The sequence below is a fragment of the Panthera pardus genome, unplaced genomic scaffold (assembly GCF_024362965.1).
Source record: "Panthera pardus isolate Hobbes unplaced genomic scaffold, ASM2436296v1 HiC_scaffold_20, whole genome shotgun sequence".
Lineage (NCBI taxonomy): Eukaryota > Metazoa > Chordata > Mammalia > Carnivora > Felidae > Panthera > Panthera pardus.
Window position 1 is genome coordinate 48,875,389 of NW_026526766.1, and position 14,134 is coordinate 48,889,522.

General features: G+C 38.9%; 1 protein-coding gene across 1 annotated transcript; it reads right to left on the minus strand.

The window, feature by feature from the left end:
* Window positions 1-9,008: 9,008 nt before the first annotated feature.
* Window positions 9,009-10,050, minus strand: TUSC1 (tumor suppressor candidate 1). Its single transcript, XM_053907997.1, has one exon. It carries the CDS (start codon window positions 9,749-9,751, stop codon window positions 9,122-9,124), a length of 630 nt encoding a protein of 209 aa, XP_053763972.1. The 5' UTR covers window positions 9,752-10,050; the 3' UTR covers window positions 9,009-9,121.
* Between the last annotated feature and the right edge of the window lie 4,084 nt (window positions 10,051-14,134).

A 14,134-nucleotide genomic window follows, 5' to 3' on the forward strand; every position in this document is an offset into this window, starting at 1 on the left:
GGGCATGGAGACTACTTAAAAACAAAAACAAACAACAAACAACAAGAAACAGAAAGAAAACACTATGTCTAATCATGACATGAGATACTTTATAATTCTAAATCAATCATCTGCCCAGACAATGTTGATTTTTTCCACTGAAGGATTAAATTTTGTTTGGAACTTAGGGCCTTCCACTCTTTGACCTCAGTTTACTTGATTTAAACTTATCATAATCCTGTATACCTTTTACTTCAGTTATATTGCAGTTTCTATTCCTAGAGCATCCCCCATACATCCCTAATCATATCCCTTTCTCATCTTCCCTGAGTCTTAAATAATTATCCTACAAGGCCCATCTACTTAATCTGCTACATGTCTTTTAAGAATCAGCTCAAATAACATGTCATATGAATCTTCTTCCAAGTTTAGAATCTTCTTTTATTTTACATTATATATCTGCATCTGTCTCTTGGCTGTTAATCATCTCAAGGGAAAAAAATGACCTCATAGATTGTGTTACCAATGGTCAGAGATTTTATGCTTAAGAGTTATTAAAATAACAAATATCTGTTGAATAGTATTGAATCATTTAAGATACAAATTAAAGGAAACCCAATTAAGAGGTAATATATACTTAGGATCTTTCTCACTGTCAAAGCCTAATTTGCATATATACATTTTTACTTCGTTAAATCAAGAAAATATCAAACTAACTGAAGTTCAAATTTTCCTTTAGTCAATGGAATCTTCAAGTATTAAATATAATAAAACTAAAGCCTACACTCAATATCAATATTAGTAGTCACTGTATATTGAATCAATATGTGTCCCCACAGTGAAAGTAGGCAACTTTAAAATAGTTTAGTAAAAGGCCAATTATGAAAAGTTGGATAGGGCTTAGGAAAACTAGAGGAGATGGAAGTACCCTGAAATTAGTAAGACCTGCAATGGAGAACTTTACCACCCCTTGGCCAGAAGTGGTGAGGGCCTAGAACTTTTATCAGAACCTGTAGACAGGGCTTCAAATATAAAAAGTCAGGCTTAGAGGAACTGTGACCTTTGGTAGAAGGATGTAAGGAGCCTATAGGAAACTCAGAGGTAACACTACTTCCTCCTTCCGATTTCATGTTTGTATTTCCCCATAGCCAGAATCCATCAAGAAGCCAAACTGACCCTGGAATCCAAGGACCAAGGGAGGCTAGTAATGCGATAAATAGAGAGTAAGATGGAAAAGGATAGAGAATGGATCTAGAAGACAAGTGTTTTGTATCTGGAGTTATGTTTGGACATTTTGTTTTTGTTTATTTTGAGAGGGGGGAGCAGTGTATAGACAGAGGGAGAGAGAATCCCAAGCAGGCTCTGTGCTGTCACACAGAGCCCAATGCAGGGCTCAAACTCATGAACTGTGAGATCATGGCCTGAGCTGAAACAAGAGTTGGACGCTTAACCGACTGAGCCACTCAGGTGCCCCTGGACATTTTATTTTTATTTGACTTTCTTTTTATGCTGCTGAATCTCAGTTTCAGAAGACTAACTCATAGAATTTATTTCATAGAAATATGGTTTAGTAAAAATGTGAAAGATTCTTCTTAGCTAAAGGAAGTCCTCGGGTCCAATTATTTTGTATTTTTGAAGAAACAACATCTGCATCAGTAATACGGGGGAAAACATTATATAAGGAGAGTGAATTCAGAAACCTTTTTATTACAGCTTTCTGCTTGAGTACATAATCAACTTCACAGTCAGATATTTTCATGTCTTAGCATTATTGGTAGTACTGATGTGCCTTATTAAAAGCACAGAAGTATTTTTATTCTTCTCAGAAAATGTTGTGAAGCACTTAGATTTGGTAACGTAGCCTTTGGGATTTTCAGGTTAAGTTGGTAGTCTTCTTATACTTGATAGATACAAACCTGTCCTGAATTCTCACTTGAAATATATCAAGAGCCAAGCAAAGAGATATATGACCAAATAATTCTGAGAAATTAATCCTCAACATTAAAAAGTAGTTGAGAAGATAATGCAAGTCAAAAATCTAAAATAATTTGAATGGCTATTTTTTTTTTTGTCCCAAAAATCAAGGGACATGAAGAAATTACTCTTCAGAAATAGTAACTTTCTCAGGCCATATGGGTGCTCAGTCGGTTAGGCACCCGACTCCTGATTTTGGCTCAGGTCATGATCCCAAGGTGGTGGGATTGAGCTCCGTGTTGGGCCCTGTGCTGAATGTGGTCTGGTTGGGATTCTCTCTGTCTCTCCCTCGGCCCCCTCCCCCACTCATGCCCTCTCTCTATATATATATGTTAAAAAAAAAGATATAATAATTGTCTTACTTTGGATGTATTTTAAAGCATAAAATCCAAGTTTACATAGAACATCTAATTGAAGTCTTATAAAAAACCTATGATACATATTTGGATATATTTCTTTACTTAATTTTTAAAAACTGAACTAAAGAAATTAAATAATAAAGGGATTAAGGTCTAAAGCTGATAAATGACAAACCCAGCAACTGAGGTGATTACCAGTGTAGTATGGGATCTATAAAATATTTTTGAGCACATACTAAAATTTATGTATCATTTACTACACTAAGAACATTTTAGACATATGCAAAGAGTAAGATTAAAATATATGCAAATTGAAGATCTAAGATTTTGGTTGTTGTGGTGGTGGTGGTGGTTTGTTTTGTTTTGTTTTTTACCTACTCCCAGTATACTTGCATACCTTGTTTTGAAGATTATTAGTCAGTAGTACACATACCAATTTATCTTCTGAACTAAAATAAATTTGCATTCCTCAATGCTCACCTTACAAAAAACGAAACCCAAAGGTCCTTGGGGTACTATAGGCCCAAAATTATGAATAAAAAAGGAAAAACTGTGAAAGGCATTTTTGAGGCAAAAACTAAACTTAATACCACTTAGATATAGGAGAAGATGTTCAGAATGCTTCCCTCCCCCTCTCCCCCCCCCCCGCCCCCGCTTTAGCCATCAGGTAAATGCTGCATGAGTTATGAAATACAAGACATAAGACACATAAGTTTAATTTTATATTATCAATTTGAGAATCTTCAAGTGGGATATTCAGCTTTTTATCTAATAAAAAGAATCTGTTAAGTCTGGGAACTGAGACTTTCTGGGAACTTTCTGAACTAGGATGATTTTCTTTTTCTTGTTTAATACATAGAAGTCAAAATGCATATCGATACTAGCTTTTTGTCCATTTTATGTTCCTTTGTGTCTGGCTTCTTCTCCTTAACATCGTGTTTGTGAGAAACCTGTACTTTGGTGTGTCACTGTAATGTTCATTCTTGTACAGAATTTCATTTTGACTTCTATTTTTAAAATGCCCTAACTCAAACTGCCTTAAACAATAAGGAAATATATTTTCTCACATAACTGAAGGTCCAGATGGAGGATAGGCTCCAGGCACGGTAACTGGAGCTGCAGCAACGTTATCAAGAAAGAAGTTCTCTTCTGTCTCTCTGTAGTTCCATTCTCAGGATCACATGATAGCTTCCAAAGGAAACGGGACTTTATGCTTTCTTTCTGCATCTAGCAAGACAGGGGGACAACCCCTCTCCTGACCAAGGAATAGAAATCCTTCCTTTCAGTCTCCTTGGGCCATGTTTGTAAAAAGATATATTTAGGCAAAATTTTCAGAGGTACTCTGCCCTTCCAAAATAATCTACCCATAAAGCCCCAAGAGTCCCATATGTAAAACTTACAAAAATGTAAACAAACATGTAACCTCATTGCTACTTATGCTGTTCTGTAACACAAAGAGTGAACATCAAAACCTTTTCCTGGAGTAAGTAGAACCGTGGCCATGGTAAAGACTGTAAAATTTGGAACGTACTGGACAACTGTCTCATGCTTAAGAGAGAAAGCCAGAAGCATTCCTAGTAAAACCAAATAACTTATTTGAGTAAGTCCTGGGATATAATGTACAGTGCAGTAACTAGAGTTAACAATACTATTATATTTGAAAATTCCTAAGAGAGTACATCCTAAAAGTTCTCATCACAAGGAAAAAAAACTATAACTCTCTGTGGTTGTAAATCCTAAACTATCATTTTGTAATAGATACATACATCAAATAATTACATTTATCCTAAAACTAATATGTCAATTACATATCAATTAAATTTTTTTAATGAATTTTTCTTTTCAACCTTGGAAAAGTTATACATAGTGTTTGTTCATTATTTTCCTCATTCATAAATAGGAGAGAATAAGATTACCTAGAATTGGGGATGCCTGGATGGCTCAGTTAAGTATTCGACTACTGGTTTCAGCTCAGGTCATGATCCCACAGGATCAAGCCCCACATCGGGGGGTTCTCTCTCTCTCCCTCACTCTCTGCCCCTCCCCTGCTTACGCACTCTCTCTCAAAATAAAATAAAGTTAAAAAAAAACTCTAAAAAAATATTAGCTAGAATTGTGACGCACATATTCTAAGTTATGGAGTGTGATGTGTACCTAGTTTGTGAAAGTTGTTAAATTGTTGGCAAAGTCTGAAGGATGCTAGGCTGAAGCTCTCCAAGGTCTCTTTCAGCTCTACAAGTTGTAGGATGCTAGTATATAAGAAACAGATATATTTCCCCCTCAACTTATAAACTTAGATTGACATATGAAATGTTTATCAAGTACATGTTCTTAAAACTTTATTTTCATGAAGGTCCAGATGAAGGATAGGCTCCAGGCACGATAACTGGAGCTGCAGCAACGTTATCAAGAAAGAAGTTCTCTTCTGTCTCTCTGTAGTTCCATATACGCTATTCAGGGATGGTTCATTTTATAAGGATTTCCTATATAAGATTTAATAGCTATATTTCCTTGCTTATTTCAAACAGTATGTTTTGCACTCATAAGGATGGTAGAGAGGTATGAAAAGGTCGGATTTTTTTCAATCAGTAAAGCAATCCCATAGTATTACTATTTTAAATTATTTAGTTTCAAAAATGCTACACCAGCACATGAAAGTTCTTAAAAAAAAACTTAAGTAGATGTCAGCCTCTATTTAGGTGGTTGTCTACCAAAATCTGTTCCCTAAATCTTCTATAAAAATGAGATTATAGCTGGGCAAAAGATTCTTTGAAGTTAACTTGGTTATATGACGATGTTTTACCAATAGAATGTGTCAAGGGGGTTTTATGTTATTTTTAGGTCTGGGCAGAGCTCTTCCAAGTTCTCTTTCTCTTTCCCATATGCTGAACATGCATCTGGAAGTAACCTGTATCTATCATGCTAATGAATCAGTGACCTAGGGTAAGGTAAAGGAACATGAGAACAGGTTCTGAATGACCATGTGGAGCAATGCTTCCTGACATACTGATTCGGAAATATTACATAACAGAGAAAAAGAAATCCTCCATTGTTTTTAATAGTCAATGGATTGCTGGATTTCTAGGTCCTTAGCAACAGTCTTTGCCATAACTAAAGGCAGATCCATTGGCTGTAAAAGACAATTGTTTCTATGTTTACAATTTCAAAATTAAAAATAAGGTGAGGAGACCTGGAAAATGAAAGGCCAAAAAGAACTTTTATCAGTCCCAGGATGAAACAGGAGACAGATTGTTGTTCAAGTTCTTCCTTCAAAGAGCTCAGTTTTTCGAGTAGAATGCTTATCATTCAAACAAGAAGCTAGCACCAACAAACTTTCTGTTATCTTCTCAAATTTTCTCTAAAGCGTGACAGATGTCTGAGAGTTTGGGTATGCAAAAGGACTTTCTTGCTAATAAGTTATGATGAAATAAGCAAAGATTATACAGACAAGTAGATTCCGAACATGAATTTTATAATAGGCAAATCTGCTAAATACTAGACAATGTAGTTTAATTCTGATCATTGAGAGATGATAGCCTTAGTTTAAGCTTAAAATGTGAAATGGGAGCATGACTAATTCTTACACAGTGAGACATGTTTCTTACCTAAGTGTCTTCCTGGGTCCATTAACTCCAGTGCATAAATATATTCATATACTGTCTATATCAGATCAGATATATATCAAAAAAGCAAGTACATAGTAGAAAAATCAGACTTTGTAATTAATTGCTAAACAGAAGGATTAATCAATTGTGTCATTCATTCACGAACATTTTGTGACAAATTCTCAGTGAAAATCTGTTCCCTTTAGCAAAATAGCGAACGGTAGTTTGGCACTGGAATCAAAATCATGCTAATATTTAGTACATACTGATAATTCCATTTATTAAAAATTTGGTATTAGTTTCATCATGGCAATACTCATGAATTGGCAAACGTATGTCTAAGACTAAGTAAGAAAAAACATGTTTTCCAGTATTATTCAGTTATAAATATTATAAATATGTTCAAGAAGCTTAGCAAGGACAGATTGTTCCATGAAGTACTCATTCCACATTACTTTGACTTAAATCCTAATTTTTTACAGAGAAAACGATAAAGTATAGTTTTGTGAATAGCAGCCATAAAAAATGGTGTTAAAAAATGTCTATCTTGTGGCACCGGGGTGGTTCAGTTGGTGAAGCATCGGACTCTTGATTTTGCCTCAGGTTACAATCTCACAGTTAGTGGGATCGAGCCCCACATCTAGCTCTGTGCTGACAGCATGGATCCTGCTTGGGATCCTCTCTGTCCCTCTCTGTCCCTCCCCTGCTCGTATACTCTAAGTAAATAAATAAACTTAAAAAAATATTTAAAAAAAACCCCTATCCTTACTAAATTTGTTTGCTAATGTGACATTTTTGTTGCTCATTTCTATAAATTATAAGCCCTCTTCATTGCACAGCAAATTATGAAAATAAAACATCAAGGTATGATAATCTGAAGTTTTAGTTTATTTTTAGATTGAAATAGATCCTAGATCAAACTTTTCTAAAATCAACTTTACCCATTTCTTGAGTAGGCACATATTTTGATATCACAAAACATCTTTTATACTGTTACATGATGCTTCATTAGTTATCAGCAGAGAATTTCAACAAAGTTGAAATATGTATTAGCCTTAACCCATCTTCTGGGGCATTTTGGTTTCAGAATTTTTTCAGGAATTATGCTCAAAGTTGTCCTCACTTTTGTGTACATGTGCCTCATTATTTTACATTTTTTTCACCACACTTACATTGTACATGCTTTTAAGACAAAAGGTGCTTAAAAACTATGTAAGTAAGCTAAACATTTTGCTTGGTTTTTGAATATTCCTAATTTTGCTACAAGTGGAAAATAGTTTTGACGCATTATTCCCTTAGTATATAGGGCTTTATCTCCTATTTATTTACAAGGAGTGAAAACTGTCAACTCAGTGAAAGAATATATTTCTCTGCTAATATAAAATCATATAGGAGCAAAATACAGAAGGCAAAGTGTCAGTATAATACGCATTTACAACTTTCACATTTTAGATTATAATTCTCATTGATAGACCACTTATTTTGAAGCAGGCATTTTACATATACATCTCAATAAATGTTTTATATTTTGAGGTAGATGTTATGTTCGTTTTAATGATGAGAAAACTAAGGCTTAGAGAGATTAACTAATCTAAACCCAAAGTCACAGTTAAGTAGCAATAGGGATAATAGGCTTTTTTTCCTATTCTTCAATAACTCCTGACCCCTAAAACTATTTTCTTTCTTTCACTATTAGAAAATAAAGTAAAAGTGACGAGATACTTTTCATGTACCTACCTATTCTCAGCAAGATTCTTCTCATATTTTTCGGCTCTACGGGAAGATTTTAATATTGACAACTAAATATCAACTACCTTTAACCAAACTGCACAAAAAGTCTTCAAAACCCAGGAATAGAAAAGTCAAAAAACTACTTTTCTTGGTACCTTTTTTGGCAACATATATATTTGAAACTTTTAGGGTATCTCACAAATAAAACAACTCTACCTTATGACTTAATCTCTAGCTCTAACAAAAACTTTCCATTTTTTTTTTCTTCAACTGATGTTTTCCATCACTTAAACACTGTATTATACCTATGATTTTTCTGTGGTACAATGGTACCCTCTTCACTACTTAGTCAGCAAAAGTGCCTACCCAATAAAATGCAAAAAAGTGAAATTAGAACTTTCGTTGTTAAAATCAGCCTTTTTTTTTTTTTTTTTTTTTTTTTTTTTGCCAATGAAACCACAATTGAGACTAAATCGCTTTGGAGCCTTCTGATACACAAATAACTTACAACTTCTTAAAATTATTAAATGAAGAAGTCAAAGTTGCTGTTCACCGACTATGCTCTAATGCCTAAAATGTAATAAAAATTAGATTATCTAATCTTTATTTGAAACGATCACTTACATAAAGCGAAAACGATAGCTTACAACAAATAACTAGTCAGTAAAACGTAAAATTTATACAGATCATGTATGTTTCTTAAACATGTGTAAAAAATCTAACACTTCAAATAATAGTTGTGGGATGTTTCTCGGTAATTTTAATGCACCAGATTTATTTACCAATTTAAAGGATCACTTATAGGCATATACTTTAAAAATTCCCTGGGGGTAAACATATCGGTATATAATAGATGTTTAAGGACTAGAGCAGGCGCAGACATAGAGTTCCTAAGTAATAAATATCACTTTTTAAATAAAAAGGTGGTACTTTATAGGATATCCAAGTAATACCGACTTATAAAAGCAAGTGTTGGCCACATAAATGATAATGGCTGGAGGTTTTAGGGGACTTTAAATATGAACAATAAATTCAATCAACTCTAAACGCATTATTCATTCCTCAAAGAAAACAAAAAAAAAAAAAAAAAAGGGAACAAGAAAGAGAAAAACCCAAAAAAGAAGAGGTCCTCACAGCCCTTGAAAAGTTCAGGCATTGGGAAGTGTTGACGGGCACCCGTTTCTTGTTGTAAAACCCGCCCCTCCGTTTCTAGGCCTCAACCCGTGGAAACCACCAGGCGCGGGAAGCAGGTGTTCTGCAGGGTTGGGGAGGCTCCAGGGGGCCGCGCACCCTCTCAACCTTGGCGGATGGACGCCAAGTCCAACTGGGCAGCGTGGGGCGGCAGGCTGCAGGCAGCGGGCTCAGCGGTCCAGTCCCGCGGCGCAGGGCCCCGGGCGTTGCTAGGCGGGGGAGCCGCGGGCGAAGAAGGAGGGGCCGCGCGAGGCTCCGCCTCTCGCCGGCCGCGGCCTCCGGCTACAGCCAGGGCTCTGGGGGATCCGGGTCCGGGGCTCGCAGGCCCGACTCCAGTGCGCGCAAAGGCGGCTCGTCCTTGTCGCCACGCGGGCGCGGCCCCCGCTGCTCGAGGTGCAGCTGCAGCAGGGCCCGGCGGTACATGGCCTCCAGCTTCTCGAGCCGGGCTCTCAGGGCCCTGGGGCTGCCAGGCTCGTCCTCGAGGCCGTCGCCTCTCGCCCTCCGGTTCGTGCCGGCCTCCTCCGGGCCCGGGGTGGCCCCGGCCGCCTCCGCGGCCGCCCCGTCGCCGCCCTCGCCGGGAAGCCGCAAGGCCTGACGGAAGAGGCTGCGGTTCTCGCGCTTCAGCCGCCTGTTTTCAAGCCGCAGCCGGGCGTTCTCCTCGCGCAGCCGCGCGTTCTGCCGGTCCCGCTCGTCCCGCGCGCGGATGGCCTCCAGGTGGCTCGCCGCCAGGTCTGCGAACCGCTCCTCCAGCTGCTGTCGGGCGCCGCCCGCACGGCCTCGCCAGCCCACGCCGCCTCCGATGCCGCTACCCCCACGAGCCGGGCCCGGGCGGCCCTGCCCGTGGCTGTCCCCGCTGCCGTCCCCGCCGCCGCAGCTCCCGCGCCTGGTGGCGCCACCACGCATGCGCCACATCGGTCCTGTCCCAGCCGCGCCGCCTGCGCCGGGGGCCGAGGGGCCGGCGCCGCGGCGCGGGCGAGTTCGGGGCCCGGCGGGGCGGCCGGGGCCACAGCGGAGTTGGGAGAGGAGGTGGCGGGCGGCGGCTGCTGGCTTGGGGCCAGAGGGGGCCGGGAATTTGCCCGGCCTGAGGCGTGTCTTGTCTCCTGCGGTGGAGCTGCCCCCTGGGCCTGCGATCCGCGGCCAGCTCACACACAATGCCCCCGGGGAGCGCTTTGCTGCTCAGCCCTCTGGCAGAGCGGGGGGGAAAAGCGTGTAGCCTCAGCTGAGTTCTGCTGGGCGCTTCCGTGCAGGCCTGGGCACTGCAGGAACCAGCCGGCCTCGCCCTGCAATCCAACGCAACCACCAGTGGTTACCTTCCTCCTTGCACGACAGTCTCAAAACAAATAATAATAATGAAATGGTGAGTTCTGAAACAGACATGGGCAAGTTGAAAAGATGTAACTACATTTAGAACACAGCGTTTTAACCCTCCTCTAAGGTCAATAAGCATTGAACGGAATTGAGTGAGCACCTGTCATGAGGACCTCAAGTGGGAACAGGCATCTCTCAAAACAATATAGGCTAGTCCCAATTTGTGAACAGCCAGTACTCCACACTGCAAATTGTTTGCAACTCTATAGAAACTAGGTTATAATTAGTTGTTTTGTTCAGGCCGGGCCACAAAACCTAGGAAACTCCAAATGTGCTTTCTATTCTTTCAAGAAACTGAATACAAAGTAAGTTCCAAAATACCTGGTGACAGGTGGATACAACTTATTGAATTACATTCCTTAGTTTTAAGGGACTCAAGTTGTAAAATAACTGAATCATTGCAAAGTAAATTCCGGAAAAGACGCTGATGCCAGGATCTCATGGCAGAGAGAGGTGGTAGCAAGAATATTTTCAACAAGATCTCAGGTAAGTCTTAGATGCACAAACCATTGGAACATGTAGATTAACAAAAAGAGCATATATGTCACATTTACAGAGCTGGGGTTTTCACTGAACCGCACAAATAAAAATAAATAAGTAACAGGGGAAAATAGTTAATCAAGTTTTTGTAATTGACCATTGTCATGAACCATACCCGGTTTCCTAAAGAACCCTGATCCTTGTTGTGTTAGAAAGCCTCCATGACCGCCTCCCTACCCCTGACTCAACCCCAAAGTACTATCTTTAGCTTTGTAAAATTAATGAAGTAAACGTAAAATATGAAAAGTAGGTAAAACTGATTAAGCAGAAGATCTAGTAAAATTGTCAACCTGTTCAATATATTTAAACGATGACTAATCTGATTATACATGTATCGTCCTGACAGAATCCATTAATACTAGTCCTCTAAGTCAGACATGTGGTATATATAACTGTATTTATCTTACTAAAAGAAAAGAAGGAAGAGAGGAAAGGACAGAACAGAACAAAAAAGGAAAAAAAATATATAGGGGATGATCCAACCAAAAGCTATCAATAACAGTCATGGAAGTTACTGGTACATAGCAATGAACATTACATTATTTTTAAATATAGCCACACAAACTTAATAAAATGCTTCTACCTGTTATTTTTTGTTAGTAGTCCGCATGTGAAAATATTTTTGCAAGAATAATATAAGGCATATATGAAAATAAAATGGAAAAAATCTTAGAGAAAAAAAATTATGGAAATGATAAAATTTAGAAAAAAATTCAGGGTTTTAGCAGTTCCTAAGAGAATACAGAAAAATATGTAAGCTCTTAATTAGAAAAAAAAAAATATGAGAGAGACCTGTGCTATAAGAATGGGCGTTTCTAACCAGTAAAATTACTTGCTTACCAAATCAGAAAAAAGTGTCAAAGGATATAGATTGCTCTTTCCTCACTTTATATGCACTGTCCTTTAAGCTACTTTTACTCAAAAAAAACCAGGTAAGATTTCTCCTTTAATAAATTTGATAGTTTTATAAATTAAAAAATAATGGGGTGCCTGGGTGGCTAGGTCAGTTAAAGGTCTGACTTGGGCTTAGGTCATGATATCATGGCTCATGAGTTTGACCCCTGTGTTGGGGCCTGTGCTGACAGCTCAGAGCCTGGAGCCTGCTTCCGATTCTGCCTCCCTCTCTCTGCCCACCCTCTGTTCACACTTTGTCTCTTTCTCTCTCAAAAATTATAAGATAAACATTAAAAAAAATTATTTTAATAAAAAAATAAAAATAGGGGCACCTAATGGCTCAGTTGGTTAAGCGTCCAACTTCGGCTCAGGTCATAATCCAGTGGTTCTGAGTTTGAGCCCCGCTTCGGGCTCTGTGCTGACAGATCAGAGCCTGGAGTCTGCTTCAGGTTCTGTGTCTCCCTCTCTCTCTCTCTGCCCTTCCCTGCTCGTACACTGTCTCTATCTGCCTCTCAAAAATAAATAAACATTAAAAAAAATTTTTAAATAAAAAAATAAATAAAATATACTCACCATGGCACTTCCAGCAGGGCTGGAAGGGCCCAAATATGGACCCTGACCAGAATTAAAACAATGACTGCTTTCCATTCAGGAAAATAATAATAATAATAATAATAATAATAATAATAATAATAAAATGTAAACTCCAATAGACCATTTGCATGTTGTGTTTACAAACTCTAAGGCTGAAGATTATTCCTTTAAAGTTATGAAATTTAGAGTAAAAGAGCAGAAAAATGCAAATAAGTCACTTAGAGTTCTTGATTCTGCTACTTCCCTGAAACTACTACTTTTTCTTTTTACTTCTTTTTCATATTAAGAGGATTTTGTATTTAGCTTTTTTGTTTCCTCTTCTAGTTTCACTGCCTACTCTATAATTACTGAACTTGAATTTAATTTTAAAAAGTATTGTCCCTCCTGTCTTAGGTAAGGAAAAAGATCAACAGATGAGGTTATGATCACTGTGCTTCTTAACACAAGGCTTTAAATCAATATTTTTGTAAATACTGTGGTTGAGAAAAGCTAGGTCAGCAAGTCAGAGTGGCACTGCTTTTTGCCTTACAAGTCATGTCTCTATTTTAGGATTTCTCAAAACCAGCTCTGATTGACAGCTGTTAAGTTTACTGCCCCCTTTCTCCCTTCCTCCAAAAAATTTCTTCTTTCCATACATGGTAACTGTTCTATATTTCTAGGTGTGTGCTTGAGAAAGAGGCCCCATGATATATACAGTTTATTTCTTGCATCCCTAGTTAATTTCTAAGATGTTTTAGCATCAAGCTGTACTCATTTGTCACTCGTTTCTCAATTTCGAATCACATTTCTTATAAAATGAGTCATACCTTAAGGTGCTTTATGGCACATTCGCGTAGGGACAAGTAGTGTTATATCCAGTATCTCCCTGCTTCCACTCTGCTTAAAACATTTGATAATACCACTCCAAATGAATTTTGGTTAACAACTTCATCAAGTTCAATTACATAACACTGTTGAACTCCTTAGTCTGGCAGTTATGGCTAACCTGGATGCCCTGGGTGTTTCTGTACTTACCCTCTATTACTCCTCTGCTGCTCTATTCACTCTCCTACCCAGAGTCATTTTTGCCCTGGAGTTTGGTTGTAATGTACCTTCTGTGGACCGAATTGTGTTCTCCCCAAAATTCATATGGTGAAGCACTAACTACTAATGTGACAGTGTCTGAAATGCACATTTAGGAGGTAATTAGGCTTAAATTTATTTTTTTAATGTTTGTTTATTTTTGATAGAGGGAGCAGGGTAGGGACAGAGAGAGAGAGGGAGACACAGAATCTGAAGCAGGGTCTAGGCTTGAGCTGTCAGCACAGAGCCCGACACAGGGCTTGAACTCATGAATTGTGAGATCATGACCTAAGACGGAGTTGGATTTAACCAACTGAGCCACCCAGGTGCCCTTAGGAGGTAATTAGGTTTAGAGGAAGTTATGAAGGTGAGCCTTTCCTGATGGGATGAGTGCCCATAGAAGAAAAGACATCAGAAAACTTGTACGTGCTCGCTCTCTCTCTCTCTCTCTCTCTCTCTCTCTCTCTCTCTGCCATATAAGCACACAGCCAAATCTATCAAGGCAGACTTTATACTCTACCATTTATACATTATATGAGTTAATACTCCTACTGTTTTACTGGTCTTAGATCCCCTGAATTCAAAGTATTTCCCCATCTTTTAAATTTTTTTTAAGGTTTATTCATTTTTTAGAGACAGAGAGCATGAGGGGGGTGGGGGGCAGGAAGGGAGGGAGACACAGAATCGGAAGCAGGCTCCAGGCTATGAGTTGTCAGCCCAGAACCTGATGTGGGGGCTCGAACTCACAGACGCGGAGATCAAGACCTGAACCGAAGATGGACACCTAACCTAACAGACTGAGCCACCCAGGCGCCCCTCCCCTCTTTTAGACATTGA